At 39.4% G+C, this 17,923-nt stretch overlaps 1 protein-coding gene across 2 annotated transcripts in view; it reads right to left on the bottom strand.

The window, feature by feature from the left end:
• The window catches only part of DGKI (diacylglycerol kinase iota), a 312,556-nt gene that overhangs the window by 195,632 nt on the left and 99,001 nt on the right, over positions 1-17,923 (bottom strand). For both annotated transcript variants that reach the window (XM_033193175.1, XM_033193176.1), the window contains exons 12-16: positions 11,412-11,525; positions 9,520-9,657; positions 5,794-5,872; positions 2,194-2,249; positions 1,149-1,211 (exon numbers count right to left, since the gene is read on the bottom strand). In XM_033193175.1, coding sequence (XP_033049066.1) covers positions 1,149-1,211; positions 2,194-2,249; positions 5,794-5,872; positions 9,520-9,657; positions 11,412-11,525 — 450 coding nt within the window. The remainder of the gene's footprint in view (positions 1-1,148; positions 1,212-2,193; positions 2,250-5,793; positions 5,873-9,519; positions 9,658-11,411; positions 11,526-17,923) is intronic.

The following is a 17,923-nucleotide window of genomic DNA, read 5'->3' as shown; positions in this document are numbered from 1 at the left end:
TTTTTTTAGAGTGTCGCTCTGTTGCCCAGGCTGGAGTGCAGTGGTGTGGTCTTGGCTCACTGCAACCTCTGCCTCCCAGGTTCAAGTGATTCTCCTGCCTCAGCCTCCAGAGTAGCTGGGACTACAGGCACACACCACCATGCCCAGCTAATTTTTTGTATTTTAGTAGAGACGGGGTTTCACCATTTTGCCCAGGCTGGTCTCAAACTCTTGAGCTCAGGCAATCCAGCTGCCTCAGCCTCCCAAAGTGCTAGGATTACAGGTGTGAGCCACCGCACCCAGCCCGTCAAAATTATTCTTATTCTTTACCTATGACATGATAAATTCAAGCATTGTTATATTCTCATCCCTGCTTTTCCATCTATGTATTTTTTTCTCTTTCTCATTCTGTCATTTACTCACACAACTATGTGCAACAAAGTCATGTCCGTTCCTTCTTTTAACTGGGTTACTATAAGGAAACAATATCTTTCTTAATACCTAATTTTATTCTATTTTTGAATGTGTCACCTAGAGAAAGATAAATTTCTCTCTCCCTTGCCCCCAAGCACTATATTTCCACAACCTGATATACAGACTCAGGAAGAAACAGCACGCACACAAAAAAATCCATCCAGTGGTGAGGAACCTTGACCAGGTGGGAGAGTGAGTCACCACAAAATAATGAAATCAATACTTCATTCTAAAACGGAGACTCCTCAGATTATCCTGGAATAAAGATACTTGTTTGGAGAGAACTGATTTATGCTTTAAGACCCAGCTAACATAATTTTTTTTTTTTTTTTTCGATAAAGGTCTTCCTGACCCTACCATAGCCAGAATTATCACTTCTCCCTTTGTGCCACAACCATATTGTACACATTGTTGAATAACAATTTTATTGTTCTGAAGTGACTTATGTGACCTTCTTCACAACTGAACTGTGAGTTTCTTCAGGAGTGAAACTAGTCTTTTCATTTATCTTCATCCCCAGCAACTAAGACAGTGCCTGACACATAGTAAGTGTAGGTTGAATGAACTACACAAAATGATCTCCAAAGTTCTATGTAGTCCAGTGATTAAATATATAAACTAAGTATTTGGGAGTTTACTTTTTGTGGCATTCATGTCATATCCGAATGAAATAAATCAACATATTCAATACTTACAACAACTTTAACATGTTTGGACAGATCTCTAGAACTTCTCTGTAGGAAGTCAGAAAAAGCTGCCTATACCACAGGGAAATAAAGAAGAAGAAATACGTAATTACATGGTTATACCAAATCCCTGCTTCCATATCCTAGATTCCAAGGATTCCAAAGTATGCAAAAAGTCTAAACATGTTCTCTTTCTGCAGAATCCAAAGTAAAGCAGTGCAGTAGTTGTCAAGTTGAAATTTTTCTCTTTGTTTCCAAACTACAATTTATAGTTCCACTATAAAATTTAAGAGCACAGAATGAGAGTGAAAAAGTAGACAATTTGAGGGTCATTGGAAGGTTTATTTTGACAACCTATTCTGACCACTTTCCTTGTACATTAAGTGCTGATACAGTCTTTCCACTAAGATTTTCCTTATTTGCTCTGAGTGTCCCAGGGCTTGACTTCCATAAACTACATATGCAGCTTCCAAATGCCTTTTAGTTAAACTCCTCCTATCCAGTGGCATAAATTTAAACTGTACTGATATTTTGGATGCCTTTTTTTTCATTCTCTGTTTACTTCTATGAACGTGCCTGAGAAACAAAAGAAGGAAAAAGAAGGCACCCTCTTTAATCTCACATATGCATCCATGAAAAACACCCCATATTCTGCCAGTTTCTAATCCAAACGTCAATGTGTGCACCCTGGTGAACACGACATTCTTACCTAAGATTCTTCAGACATCCTCAGTCTACACAATTCCCCCATTTCTTACATTGGCTTTGATGCTTGTTTCTCACATTCCTCTTTGAATAGCATCCTCTCTTGTTCAACATGAAGCCTCAGGGCTTGCTTACAAGCTCAAAGATGAGGAACACCAACTCTCTGACAGCTAACTTAAATACACCTCACCTTCATTCTTAAGCCCAGACATTAAACAGTAACCATATACAGACATATATAAATGAAATGTATATGTGATTACTTCTAATGTAGTTTGCAACTTTATTACAGAGTGAATTGGCACTAAGTAATATGTAGTAATTATATAAAAAAAAAATGTATACCTACCCCTGCATAGAACATTTTATTTCGAAAACGACTGTTGAATTTCTCTGGATTTGCTTCTGTGAAAGAGGAAAGGTAGTTTTGTTATGGAGACCTCATTAAAGGTAGTGACTTAGATTAGCACTCCTACTTCCTCCCCGACTCCCTCCTATCCTACAGATCCAATAGATCCCATGGTTTGGTTATCATCTTTCCCCTAGTTCCAGGCCAGTTAGTACAGTGGCCCAGTGCTACAGGGACAGTAACCCAGGACTATAAATGTGTAGCTACAAACTGGCATCACTGACATTAACTGGGAACTTTTTAGAAACGCAAATGATTAGGTGCTAGCCAGATTGACTGAGTCAGAATGACTGAGTGTGGAGTCTATACATCTGTGGAGGGGCTTAACTAGCTCTCCAGGTGATTCTCAAGCACATTAAAGACGGAGGCACTCTAGATGCTTTGTAAAAATTGGAGGGTTCACAGGGATATTGGGCTGGGATAACAGGAAAAGGTGAAAGGAGGTGGAAAAGTGATTATTTACTTTGATTTTCATAGGGCAACATAAGCTATGTATGCAGCTTCCAAATGTAATTAAACATGTTTTTAAATTTGGCCTGTGTTTGGAATAGATATAAACATGGGAATTAATGCCAGTTTAATTATTCCTTCTAAAAGAAATACAATATATGTAGTTATGCTGAGAGGTGTCCATTTGATGGGCTATACTTCTATCTGTGCTAAAAATTTTTTCCACAGTTAAATTTTTTAAAATTCTCCTTTAATGAGATTTATATGAATTATCCATTTTTATGTAGATATATTGGTATAATTCTCAACTTAAAAGTACTATATTTTCTTGACTAATACCTCATAGATTCTACTATCCAAGCTATTTTATCACAACAGCTTTCATGAGCCTTTGCGTTACCCTTCAGGTATTTTATGGCAAATGATCCATGAAGTCGCAGACAGTGCCTGTGTTGGAAAACAGTTTAAAGTCTCACTATGAGTTTTCTTGGTTGAGAATAGCCACTCACTATCTACTGACAAAATAAGTAAGCTTGCCACAATTAAAAATGTGGTCTTGCTTATCCTGTTTTTTTCTTCTATAGCTCAGCTTAAGATTTCTTGACTAACTAGTTAAAAATATGGGGAAAATACAAATGAACAGAAACAGTTAAAAAAAAAAAAGACTATTCACTGAATTATATACTTCACAGACAAATAATTTTTTAATTTAATGTTAAAAAAGCAGATTAACAGCTAGTGGAAAGTCCATACGTCTGGTCTAAGTGTATTAGCAAAATCTGGTTCCAATATCTTATAGATATTTATTTTTTTACCACCTCTCTCTCACCTGCATGAATATTGTACCTATTAATTCCAATCAACATCAATTCTCCCTTAGCAGCCCTTCAGTGGCTGATTTTCCACAAAGACTCTGATTTACATGCAGGGGAAATGTTTACAATTCCATTTCATACTGCATCAAAATACAATACGCCTTAGCAATAACTATACAAAGATTAATGCTTGACATCTTTTAATTGTTTTTTAATCACACGCATATAAATGTACATGTTCACACACACAACAATTTGCATATTCCACTCTAAAATAGTCCTACAGCTTAAAATAAAAGAGAAAAACACTTTCCCCAAAAGAATTTTCTTCTAAGCCTGGTGTTTCCATGTAAGGGTCTCTCCCTGCTCCCTTCTCACTCGGATGCATAGAAACTTCATCATAGTACAAGGAAGTGAATCATTAGAAAAACTTCCGGATTAGTTAGACTACAGATGAGACTCACTTGAGCTCACTGAGCTCACTGAATGAGCTCATTGTTGGCCAGTTATTCATTTAGACCTCTTTTCATGTCTATTTTTGGAAATCCATGTATTAGTGATAATTGTGTTACTTTAAAGGTATTATTAAGAAGTTTGGGATATTTTATTAAGAAGCCTAGGATCCGGATTCTGCTAAAGAATATGGGACAAAAAAATGGGGTAAGAAATAAAGAATAAAATCCCCCATTTACTTCCCAAATTAACTCTCCTTAAATATAGGAAGGGTATCAGGTCATAAATGTTGGCCCTAAGGAGGTCCCTCCGAATATCTGATATCCAAGAACTGTCTAAGGCAGGGTGGGGGAAAGTGGTAGTGTTTCTGACTCAGGATATTTGAGATTCTGTTATCAATCATCCTTCTAGCTGTGATTTTCTAGCCAATCAGAGAGGAATACCAAACTATGGCTTTCTCTTCAAACAGTATTGTTCTTGCTTGGCACAGAATTTGACCTTTACAGAGCCTGTCCTCTCAAAACCTTGTGAAATCAGGAAGGTCAAAGTCTACTAACATTTCTGGATCCAGTAAGAGATTTTAAAGATCTGTTTCTTATATTTTATACTCTAGTGGTTTTTAATCCTGTAGCATCACTCTTGACTTCTAGTGCCTAAGTGCATGATCAGAATTTTCATGTTATTATCAGAATCTGAAAAATCTGAATTCTGGCTTTTAGTGCTCTGTTATTTCAAATTCCAAAGTATGCAAAAACTCTAAACACCACTTCCTTTCTTACATAACCTGGAGGGAAAAAAGTAAAGTACTTCTCATTTATGACTTTATCTCACAAGTCTCTTGATAATCTACATCCTAGCATGGTTCTGGTTATATATAGTCAGAAGGCACTAGATACAGATATAGATACAGGCATAGACATGGATATATAGTATAGCTATATTAATAAGAGAGTTTAAGAGAGGGAACGAGACAGAAAGCAAGAGAGAGAGATCAATTGGGACTACAAAACATAAGTCAAAACCCTAAACTTTCTCAGTTCTAAATGGCATAAGAAAATGTTGATGAAATATTTAACAGCATGTCATTATTTTGTCTTCTTTCAAAAATTGTGTTCCCCTAATCTTGACTCCATCTCTTTTGGTACCCGAAATCACTACATGGTCTCTTCACACCTCTGTATCACTCAGTGGGGATGCCTAGTACCTTCCTAATTAATCCCATCACCATTACATCCTATTCTTTCAACCTAAACTACCTAGAGCTCCTCTATTGTTCTAAGATGCCTGTTTCTTTTATACAAACAGAGGGGACTTTTTGTTTTTGCTACCATGTTTCAATGGCTCTGGTTATGTAGTGTTGCACTTTAATAGTGTTTTGTGAAGCTAAAGAATATCCTAGTGACTTCAGTAATAGTCTCTATCACTTCTTAGTATTTTACTCACTTCAAAACTTCCAGTAGAACACAAAGATTAACAATCCTGAGACCTGGAACACACATCTAGTCCTGCCTTTTGCTGCCTTTGAGACCCTGGACAACTAGGTCTCAGGGTTCCATCTGTCTGAACAACTAGGTCTCAGGGTTCCATCTGTCTGAACAACTAGGTCTCAGGGTTCCATCTGTCTGAACAACTAGGTCTCAGGGTTCCATTTGTAAGAAGCTCCTGTCCTGTCTAGCTCCCAGAGTCATCCTGAAGGTTAAAATGAAACAACACTGAAGCCCACCGTAAACGCGTAAGTGATATACAAGTAACAAAAGGGAACATGCAAAACACCTGCTAGAAACTTCCTCCCTGGGAGATGGAAATGGGACGTTGTCCTCACCTCTGGATTCATGGAACTCCAGTGTGACATGAGCATCAAATCCAAGGCTGAAGTAGTTATTGAAAACATTCAGAGGGAGCTGCAATGATAAACAAAGACAGAGGCAAAATTTTGTGTGGCCAGGCAGAAAGAGAAGAATAAAACATAAAGTCGGACCCCTATCTCTGAAGAAGTCCCCAAAAGACAGATCAGCCACAACTCGAAGTGGAGGGTGCTCATGTAGAAAGAACAGGAAATTATTGGATTAATTCATTAGTGAAAGCTAAAATCAAGTAATTTTCTCGAGAATCATAAATAGTATAAGAAATAAGAGCTACAAATACAAATTATTAAATAAGAACCATTCTTATAGATGCTGTAATAACAGGAACTTGTTAAGCTGAGGGATATATATTTGCAATAGTTACAAAGAAGAATTCACTAAGCAAACCTAGAAAGTAAATTCAATTGTAAAGATAACGTCTAACCAACTTAATCAGTGGATACACTTTTTTCAAGAATTTATATTCAGCAAACCAATACTGTAATGTAAAATGAATATTTAACTTGTTTACCCATCACCTATTTTATCTTTCTCTCTCTCTCTCTCTATATATATATATACACACACATACACACACACACACACACAAATACACACTTTTTTTTTTACATAAGTCATATAAAAAATAGGGCAATGTGGCCGGGCGCAGTGGCTCACGCCTGTAATCCCAGCACTCTGGGAGGCCGACGTGGGCAGATCACGAGGTCAGGAGATCGAGACCACCCTGGCTAACACAGTGAAACCCCGTCTCTACTAAAAAATACAAAAAAAATTAGCCGGGTGTAGTGGCGGGCACCTGTAGTCCCAGCTACTCGGGAGGCTGATGCAGGAGAATGGTGGGAACCCGGGAGGCAGAGCTTGCAGCGAGCCAAGATCATGCCACTGCACTCCAGCATTTCAGCCTCGGCGACACAGCAAGACTCTGTCTCAAAAAAAAAAAAAAAAAAAAAAAAAAAAAAAGGGCAATGTGACTCATTCGGTTATTGCTGGCCTAGAGAGAAAATCAACAACAAAAATACATATTAGTATTATTCAGTTCTCGTTTAATCTATCAACCCTTATATCTTTATTATGACGATGAAATCTGAAAACACAGCCACACAGATGCACATGTAAGCTTTAACTTTCCTTCCTAGAGTCCTTTGGGTCTCTGGCTGTTATCAGTGCAAGTTGAATGAAGAGAACTCTGCAGCCTCAAATCCAGCATTAAATCTGCAAAACTAATGTGATTTTAAGCTTCAGTTCAATGTTAGAACAATTAAGAAAGTATGTGGAAAATGCAAGAAGGGGAATGGCTGGTTCTCCCACTTTTCCTTCTGCAACTCAAGTGAAAGGTAAATATTAAAGTAAATAAAGATGAGAAATGTCTCCAGCTAATTATCTGGTTTGTGTCCCAAATTGAACTGTACCTGTCTTCTCTGAGAGATAAGTGTTTTAACCCTCAAGATTTCAAAAGTATGTTTTTTTGCAGTATTTCATATGCTCCTTGATCAGCAAGATTTTCTGTTTCACTACAAGGAGAACTTTATTTCATTAAGAGAAAAGTGAAATAAGAGAGAGAGCAAGAGAGATATAAATGCAGAAAAAAGAAAATTGGATTGGCTTGGTCTCTAATGAAAGTAAGGAATGACCCCACATGGAAGCTCTTGATTCAAAGCCTATGTAATGAATGATTCAGAGTCCAAGTGAACCCTTAGAAATGGTCTCAACTAAATGAAGGACCAGGAGAGAAACTAAACACATAGAACAATGCCAAAATCATGTCTCACTCTTCAGGCTTCTTATTTGAGAATATCCAGTTCCTGCACTTAAACAAAATACCAGTTCTTAGTAATGACAGCATGGGTTGGTGATCCTGCCAAAAGCACAGACATGTTCATCTCCTCTACCATTTATGTTCTTTTGGCCACAATTCTAACCCACGTCTTAACATCTACTGATAGCTAAGGAGAACATCTGGTCACCATCACCTAAATCATATCCCACTTTAGTCTGTTTTTAAGTTATTTATATTTTCCAGGAAAACTTGCCCCAGTTTCCCATACATCTCTTTAAAAACCCATTTTTTAAAAACCCTTTAATTATCTGGAGTGATTTGGATTGGTGTTCCCTGGCTACACCAAGAAGTCTTTCCATTTCTTAAGCTGTTGGAAGGAGAATTAAATATGGATTTCTATTGCACATCTAACCATTCCAAGTTTAGTAGGAAAAGAAACTTAAAATATCCATATGATACTCTGCTTTATATTTCAGCTGTTTTCTATCCAATTTCTATAAGTCAAACACATTATAAAAAAGCATCACATCTCAAGATGACACTTGTTGTTTAAACAACATTGTGACATTATAAACTTGAATTCAGCTGAGCAATCATGATATCTACTAGAAATCTACCAGAATTTCAGGATCTTAGTTTAGGTGAAAAAACCATAAAGACAGAGTAAAACATGTTTTAATCTCATTTAGCCAAGTAAGAAACCTGAACATCTATTAAATTATAATATATGTAATTAAATTGATCAGGATCAGGATGCTAATAAATAGGTGTTGGTTGGATCTAAATCTAAAATGATATGGGGTTTCATCTATTATAAGCCTGAAACATCCATGAAATCTTAGCCTCAATAAATGGCATGGTTCACTATAACTGGGATACTATTTAAAGTCCAGATGCCTGGGCCTTAACTTGCATTTACTTAATCAGATTCTCTGGGGACTGGGCCTTGTAATCTGCATTTTAACAAACACACCTGGAGATTCTTACACAGACAGAGTCTGAAACTTCAATCACAGAAGGGAAGTGGAAAGTAATATGAGGGAAGTGGCTACTCAGCAGCCTCCCAAATTTATCTGAAATTGAGGCCATAACTTAGAACCGAAGGATCAACTGAAGGCTCACAGTACTAATCACAACTATTAATACACCCCTTGGTTGGCTTTTTGGTTGAAATAAAAGCTCAATCACTAAAAGAAAACAAAGTCTGGACATAAAGATGGCAACAATAGACACTGGGGCCACTAGAGTGGGGAGGGACGGAGAGGTGCAAGGACTGAAAACCTGTTGGTTACTATGCTCACTATCTGGGTGATGGGATCAATCATATCCCAAACCTCAGCATCATGTAATATGTCCATGAAACAAACTTGCACACATGCAGCTTGAATCTAAAATAAAAGTCATTTTTTTTAAATAACATGAAGTCAAAACATTTATTGAGGTATCTTCAAGTCCCACCAAAGTGATAAAATTGGCATAGTTAATACTTCCTCAACATACGATATATTTTATATCAGGCCTGAAATCTCAGGAGGTTGTATTTCTACTGAAAGAACAAGTGCCCATTGCTTCCAAATTAATATATTTCTTCATCTTCTCATAAGTTATTTGCTACTAACATGAATGATTAAGACAGAATACATGCCTTTCTAGTGCAGAGGCTGAAGACAGAGGAGAGCTCCCTGAGCTTTGGAAGCAGGTATGGAATCTAGGTCTTTAGAGGTCACTGGGGCAGAATCATTAGGTGGTACTACTATACCCATAGCCCTAGTAGCCATCAACTCAAACACTATCACATTATCCCATAGGAATTCACCAGCACATGACTCTCCAGCCAGGAATTTATTTCGTGTAGCTCAGGCAGATGCTCCAGGGTTCCTTTCTGAAGAACAAAAATCTCTCTAACCTTACATACGCCATCTTCAATTTCCTCTGGAGGCAAGTCGGGGTTTCTTTCCACATGGAGGTTCCAGCGATCTAGCTGTACAATTGTCCCATCTTCCACTTGGCACAGGATCTTAGAAACAGGCTCGTCAGTGTAGCCCTGAGGAATCAGAGAACATATCCATTGCTGTCCAGAGTGGAGAACAGCGAAGCCAATGCTATTTTATGCAAGGAAGAGCCAAGCCACTATATTCTGTTTATTTTGTAATTAGCAAGGTTTGAAGAGCAAATTTTTCACCTTGAGGTAAATTTGAGACAATACTGTAAGATACGTAGAAACACTAGCTCTGGCTGGTTTGAGCTGAGGAATATTTTTTGTCAACAGCAAGAACCAATAGTCACCGGTACACATCAAGGGTCAGACTGGAGGCTGGATGGCTACTTTTATCAGAGTAAAAAACAGGACTCCCCGTGGCTCTCACCAGAGGAGTTTGGGGGAAACACAAAACAAATGTGTTTGGAGAGGGAAGGAAAGAATCAAGGAGGGATGGGATTGACAATGTTTGTCTATTAACATTCCCTCTCAATCACCTCTCCCTGACCTCCTTTGAGGACACCATTCTTCCCAAGACCTTAGGCAAGTCTCACTGAGGAATGGCCCTGTTAGGGAGCTACTTAATCCTTGAAGATCCATTGCTGACAGCAAGATAGACTGTCCTCAATATTCAAGGCACTGATTTGGAATATTCAAGGCACTGATTTGGAAGGGAGAAGTTAACACTGATAATAACCTTAGTTGCCCCATGTAAATACATTTTTTATTTCTACACTGCCTACTTTTAAAAAAGACCTGTGGAAGATTAATCTGCCCAAAGGTCAACTAACATCTGCTAAACATCTGAATATAATTTTCACAAAGCCCAGCCCAGGTAATGCTCTCCTATGAGCAGATAAAAAGCTGGTGGGGGTCAGGCGCAGTGACCCACGCCTGTAATCCCAGCACTTTGGAAGGCCGAGGCTGGTGGATCACGAGGTCAGGAGTTCGAGACCAGCCTGGCCAACATGGTGACACCCTGTCTCTACTAAACATACAAAAAAAAAAGTGCTGCACAGGGTGGTGGGCACCTGTAATCCCAGCTACTCGGGAGGCTGAGGCAGGAGAATTGCTTGAACCTGGGAGGCGGAGGTTGCAGTGAGCTGAGATTCACCACCGCCTGGCGACAGAAAGAGACTCTGTCTCAAAAAAAAAAAAAAAAAGTTGGTGGGGCTGTATATGTGTATGTATATGTATATATACACAGCATATGTATATATATTGTGCCTTCCTACTATCTTAGTACTATAAAATACATAAGTAAATAAATGGCTGTTTAGCAACTGCAGAACAATTTCCCCCAAGCTTGCCTGAAGTTGGCTTCATTGTGGAAAGGACAGGTAAGTACCTGTACAGCCAAAGCTCTGATGGCACTAACCAAAAAAAAAAAAAAAAAACAAATGCTCAAAAAAAAAGTCATAACTCTCCCAAGTCAGGCGTGTAAAGTTGAACCAGATTTGCTATCATAGCTGGCGCTGAGAGTCTGGATTAACTGAAGTCTGTGTGATCCTTTTACATACAGACTTGAGGCCAAACTTACGAACTATCTTTTAGTGGATACCTCAAAAAGCCGCAGGCCTATGTAAACCACTATTATTTCTCTCATACTAAGCTTTCCTTTCCCTTCTAGCTGATTATAAGTTTAAACTGAAGAAGCTACCAGACCAAATAAGGGCTCAAGGGCACTTTGATTCCGAACTCTAACTTATGCCTTGGACAACAGCAGCAGTTACCACCCCCCGCTTCCATGAGAACATCCGTGGATCTGGAATTCGGTTTGTTGTTTGATAATATGGGCAGTCCCCGAGAGCAGTTCTTACCCCTCCCCAGTTGAGAGTTCGAGCCAGGTCATTCCCAGTCCCCAGCGGAAGGACCCCCACGGGAGGCTGAGGGCTCAGCTGCAGTTCATCCAGGATAGAAAGGATCCAGCCCACCTACAGGCATATCGGGGGCCAGAAGAGATATAAGAAAGATAAATAAGTTACAAAGAAAACTGTGAGAAACAGAGGCTTCCAAGAGCTAACCAGAATGATTTTATTTTTCTTTAAAACATGTATGTTTTAATTCAGTGAGTAGGGAACAGAAAGGTCGCTCATCGCTGGCAGTCTCAAAATGGTTAAAAGAAAAAGGACCATTTTGCACATGCTCTATCATACAAGCAAAACTAAAACCATTCATGTGTGTGTTTAACTAGAAACATGTTTGTAAATTTCTCCGAGTTTAAGACTTTGGTAGTATAACAGGGCACAGGAGGGAATGTAAAACTCTGGATCAGACTGAATTTCAATTCTGACTCATGCTGGCTGCATAACCTTGACTAAATTATTTAACCTCACTGAGACTCATTTACTTGATTTTCAAAATGGGGATAATAATACGTACCTCACACGATTGTTTACTAATTAAACTAAAATGTACATAGAGCACTTAACATGGTGCATGGCCCATGTAAGTACTTATTAAATGGTTGCCCTCTATAGTATCATCTTGGAAATTGATAGTGTTTTCCTAAATATCCCTCTATTTTCCTTAATGAAACATTATGAAAACATAATTATGGACAGACCTAGTATCTATTATAAGTTTAGGCAGGAAATTGATACTTATAAACTAGAATCATATACCTGTTTAATCTTTTTCTAAGATAAATAATATTTTGGGTTTAGTCTTATAACTAATTAGAAAAATTGACCAAAACTTGGAACTGGCAAAAAGGAGCTTGAATGTCCTTATAATGTCATACTAAAATAGTGTTTCACAGACCTATCTAAGAATTGTGTAACTGTAGGTTAACATAGATTTCTGTCCTATAGAGACACAAATGTCAAGAAGAGATGATTGCTTTAAAGTTTATAGTTTCATTCTCTCATAGGACTTTGATCAGTTTTGCATCAAATTTAGAAAAATTATTTTGATATGAAGTACATAATTCTTTTTCTCTAGTTCTGATAAATCAGCTTTACTATCTTGCAGGTTCCCTCATTAAAGAGCTAAGCAAATTTTTTGACATGTATTCATTCTATATTTGTATGAGTCATGCTTCTTGAAAATACTAGATCATTCCTTTATTGAACACTACTTCATATAAAATCCATAACGAAGCAATCAAAATAAAGAGATAAATGAGCTAGACTGTGACAGATAAGGTAGAAAGATTGCTCTCGAGAAGCTCACAGTAACACAAAGATGGACATACCGATGCCTTTCTTTTTTTTTTGAGACGGAGTCTCAATCTGTTGCCCAGGCTGGAGTGCAGTGGCCGGATCTCAGCTCACTGCAAGCTCCGCCTCCTGGGTTCACACCATTCTCCTGCCTCAGCTTCCCGAGTAGCTGGAACTACAGGCGCCCACCACCATGCCTGGCTAATTTTTTGTATTTTTAGTAGAGATGGGGTTTCACCATGTTAGCCAGGATGGTCTCGATCTCCTGACCTCGTGATCCACCCGCCTCGGCCTCCCAAAGTGCTGGGATTACAGGCATGAGCCACTGTACCAGGCCCATACTGATGCCTTTCCATGTGCCATGCCTGAGCAAAGTCCTTTAATGAATTCTTGTATTAAACTTTAAAACATTCTCTGTAAAATAGATACTAATGTAATTTTCATTTCCATCTTATAGATAAGGAAACAGAGAATTGGAAGGGTAAGTGACCTCCTTAGTATCACATGGCTTACATGACAGAAATGGCATTCAAAAATAGGAATGCCCAACACCAGTGGCCAACCCCTTAACTGCTAAGGTGTAGGGAGCCTTTAAATAAAGAACTCAACCCCCTTCTGGATACGGCCAGACACTCCTGGAAGCAGTGGCATGTGATTTTTAGCACCTGTGGAGATGAAGAAACCTTAAACATTGCTTAATCAAATTCAGTGAACTTGAAGATTGATAAACTGAGGTGCAAAAAAAGTAATTTTCTCAAGACTAAATGATTAGAAGTGTCAGAGTCATGGTAACGTTGGTTCTCCTGACTTCCGTCTAAAATTATTTCTCCTCCACAAAGATGACTTCCCAGGGTGTAAAACTTGCTCGTCTACCAATTATGTCTAAAATTGTGTTTATCTTCTAAAAAGACAGACCACACGGTTCACCCCATGTGGTAACTAAAAATCCAGACCTATAAATGTCAAAAAGTCTGCCCATTTCCCTAAACTGGGGAACTTGCTCCGAGACAGACCCTTAGATTCTGACCCAGAGCTTCTTTAGTCTCTTTTACATGCAATACCAACAAAGCTTGCTACTGAAGTCCAAACAAAAATGCCTGATGCTAAATTAGTTCTGATGTTTGTACTTGACATTGTTTCTGCACTGCTAAAAGCACAAATTAAACACAGTAAAAGTAGACAGTTCTAATAAACTGCAAGAAGGGGTCTTAAAGGCCATAAAAAGGATATAAACACTCAGAAAAAGCCCACCATCTGGGATCACCAACTGCAAAACAGCCCTGAATAGAGCCAGACTCACAGACCCACAAGAGAACTTAGTAGAAATCTAATTCACCACCCCTTCCGAATAAGGAAGAAGAAGGCATTCTCTTTAAAGCTTCTCTAAGAGACGATCATTCAACCTCTCCTTTATGATTTGTACTTACAAGTCAGCCCACTTTCTTTCAGGCAGATTTAAATTAGACATTTTTCTTATGCTCGCTTGAAATATGTCTCTCTTTTCTGGGTAAAGAAAATGCTATGAGTTTACACTTTCAATATCCCATTTCACTCAGACATAACAATGATCGAAAAGAAAAAAGGAAAAAAAAAAAGAGTTTCAAAGGGCCAGAAATAAATACAAAGTGGCAGAGCTGGGGTAAAAGCTTGCATCAGCTTGGCTCTTGGTCTTGCAAACAACAGAGGAAGCCAGGATGTTGCCTTTTGGAGAAATAAAAGTGCATCCCCTACAGACAGCAAGCTGTCCTGGAGCGAGGCTCCCTCAGCAGGAGGAAGAAAGGAGGGCAGAACGTGAAAACCAGTCTAAGGTCATGGCCCACAGAAAGGTGAGACCTGCTAGGGCTGAAAGAAGCCCAGAAAGCCTCACTCTGGTAAGTGCTCCACCCGACTTCCCACAAGCCCAATGACATACACCTGTCATCTCCCCAGGATAGAGTCATAAGAATCTATAGAAAAACCCAGCTCTCATCTGAAAGTCCTGAAAACAATTCAATATTACTAGAAACCAAAGTGATTCAGAGATAGAAAAGTAAAATCAAATAAAGCAACTTTCTGTGAAGATGAGCTTGCAAAGAAACAATTTCACATTGCAGGAGGAATGCTAATACTAAAACAGATGGAACGTTAGGGGTTAATTCACTGCCCATGGAACACAAACAATTTCCAAATGACTCTGAAGTACGTGACGTGTCCCACAACTTCTACGAATCGATGCTGTGTCTTTTTTTTTTTTTTTTTGTCTTTTTTGAGACAGAGTTTCACTCTGTTGCCCAGTCTGGAGTGGTGCAATCTCAGCTCACCGCAGCCTCCAACTCATGGGCTCAAGCGATTCTCCAGCCTCAGACTCCCTAGCAGCTGGGACTACGGGTGCAAGTCACCACACCTGGCTAATTTTTGCATTTTTTTGTAGAGACAGGAGGCTTTTGCCATGTTGCCCAGACTGGTCTCAAACTCCTGAGCTCAAAGTGATCCACCCGCCAAAGTGCTGGGATTACAGGCATGAGCCACGCGCCCAGCTGATGCTGTCTTCTAACAGCCCTCATTCAAATCTTCTACGCTGTGTTCCTGTTTGTTGTCTCAGAGAAGGTTGTCAGGAGTTCTCGTGATACTGAACTCTGATTCCTCACAAAGGCAGAGTCGACAGGGTGCCTGGATTTCTCACCACCTCTTCTCCTTTTACCCTTGGTCTACGCAGAAAAGGACAAGTACACAGGGTGTGAATGTAAAGGTGCTTTGCATCTCATCAGTCGATTTGCTTTATGAACCAGATAGATTCTGTCTCCTTTTTTCTGTAGCCAAATGATCAAATATGTCATTGTCTCCTGAATATAAGCAGAAAATCTTGCATTTCATCATTCCATCACCCTTGGAGTCATCAAAGGCCTCCTGCCTTTCACAGCACAGATTTTGTTTTGTCTTGAAATTCTTCCACAGACTACCGACATTAGGCTAATAGTTCTCTGGCTGAGGTGGGTCTATAATCACCCCTCCACAGCTCCCGAATAGTTTTTCTCAGCCAGCAGCTCTATCAGCACTCCCCAACAGCCGGTGTCCCCGGAAGACAGCAGAGCGCAGAAGTGTGGGGCACTGAGCGGCAGGGAGCTCAGCCCCACCACAAACTGGCTGGTGAGTTTAGGCAAGTCATTTAATCTCTCCAAGCTCCTCTCACATCTGTACAGCAAAAGTAATAATAATGCCTGTCTTTTAGAGTTGTTTCATCAACTCATGTGTAGACACTGCTTAGCTAGTGCCTGACAAACAGGAAATGCTAAACTAACATTAGCTACTGTGACTCAGCTAGATTTTTCTTCCTCTTTTCTCACTTCATCAACAAAGGCCCGGTTTCCTAGAAGCAAAATGTCCTCTTCCCATTTCTCCACTTAAAGTTGAGCCCTGAGTTTGCAAATCAGCCCCACCTTTGGCTGCCATCAAATCAGGAAGCCTTTCTTTTGCAGACTATAAAGAACAGTAAAAGCAGAGCTGCCCTGCAGTAAAAAGGGGCTACAAAAAACAAAATGGAAACAAATACACACTTACAATAGCAGGAGACATAAAAAAAATCTTGGGAAACAATCTGTGTCTCTGTCCTTAGAGAAAAACTTTACAAAAGATCTTAAAGCTGTTACTGGAAGCTCTGTCTTTACAGTAATCCAGAACCTGTTTCCACCTGAAGTCCACACTGCACATTGAAAGGTTCCATGGGCAGGAACTCAGCCACGGCTTTCGTATTTTCCCAAATCATCTCCACCAGCTCACCTAGCACCCTTTCAATTAAATTATGTAATTAATTACGACATACTGCACTTGGTATATTTTCCACCAGAACTGAAGAAAGTTATCCCGATTGGGCCTAATGATTTCCCAGCTTGCAAAGCTCTTTCCTTCCTTCCTAGGAAAAGCAGGGCTGACAGACTGAGAACACCAGGTCCTCCACTTTGTCCCTGAGCAGCCATGCACAGCAGCAGCTGGTCAATGCTGCCACCATCTGGCCGTTTTTAGCATTAGTTTTCACTGAATGTTTACCAAGTGCATTTCGAGCAATATTTTCATTCTGCAGTATAATAACATGAGGGGTGGCTGAAGGGTGGTGATGACAGCGAACTGATATTTTCTTCCAACAAAACAGATGCACGTTGCACTGCCTTGTAGTACATGCAGGCCAAAAAGTGAAGGACACTCACTTTGGGAAATCAAAGGAAAAGAAGAGTTTTGCCGAACTCTGAAAGAAAATGACCACACAGTATTGGATGACTGGGGAACCCTTTTGAATATGTGCATGATGATTCCTCCTTTTGATACTTTAATGTATGTTTGCACTTAATAAAGCCAACATGTGTTAAAAGAAATGTGCTTAAAATTAGCCCAAAAGAAATCAACCTAAAAGTCAGAATATGACCTTTTCTTGAAACAATATAGAATCCACACTGAGGGTACACTGTGTGCTTACTCATGAGGGACTATGAAATATGACTAGGCTGAGGATGAATGAGGAAAGGGGCTTAGGATGAGAGATTGTCCATATCGATTAAAGGAAAATAATACTTCTTTCTTTGCATTAGCTGTGGTGAGTCAGGGCCTGGGGATGCCTACCATTTTGGATGTCTTTTCGTCTAGGGAAGCCAATAGAACAAGAAGTAAGCATGAAGTGGATGGCTGGAGTCCATTTAACGTCAGGCCTTTTGGAAATAATTAAAATGTTTAAAGGTGGACTTGCAGATCCAGCCAAGTTCACCAAAGTCAGGAGCCAGATAGATAGGGACCATAGGTCACACCTTAAGGAGCCATAATGAGGGTACCTGAGCCTCAGGAGATCAGTTCACGTGCTTGTCAATATTTCAGCAGGGTGACAGCCATTGGGAGTTGAATAGGTGTCAACGTGGCCAAGGAAGTGAGAAAATACAAATTTATCACATGACCAAGGACGGGTTATTTCTCATTTACAAACATGAAGGTTTGAGATCATTCTTGAGTTAGCTGAATTTTATTGCAGCCAAGAGATCTGAAAATGGAATCAGACCATCTGACAGCTGTAACTATGTGACATCCTCTGAATTGTGCAAGCCAGTAACAGAGAGACTACACCTGCACTGCCCAACGCAGCAGCCATGGGCCACATGTGGTGATCCAGCACTCAAATATAGCTCATCCAAACTGGATGTGCTGTAAGTATA

This window comes from Trachypithecus francoisi, unplaced genomic scaffold (genome assembly GCF_009764315.1).
Source record: "Trachypithecus francoisi isolate TF-2019V2 unplaced genomic scaffold, Tfra_2.0 Lachesis_group4, whole genome shotgun sequence".
In the NCBI taxonomy this organism is placed as follows: Eukaryota; Metazoa; Chordata; class Mammalia; order Primates; family Cercopithecidae; genus Trachypithecus; species Trachypithecus francoisi.
The sequence above is the reverse complement of the archived record's forward strand: the minus strand, read 5'-3'. Positions and strand labels throughout refer to the sequence as shown.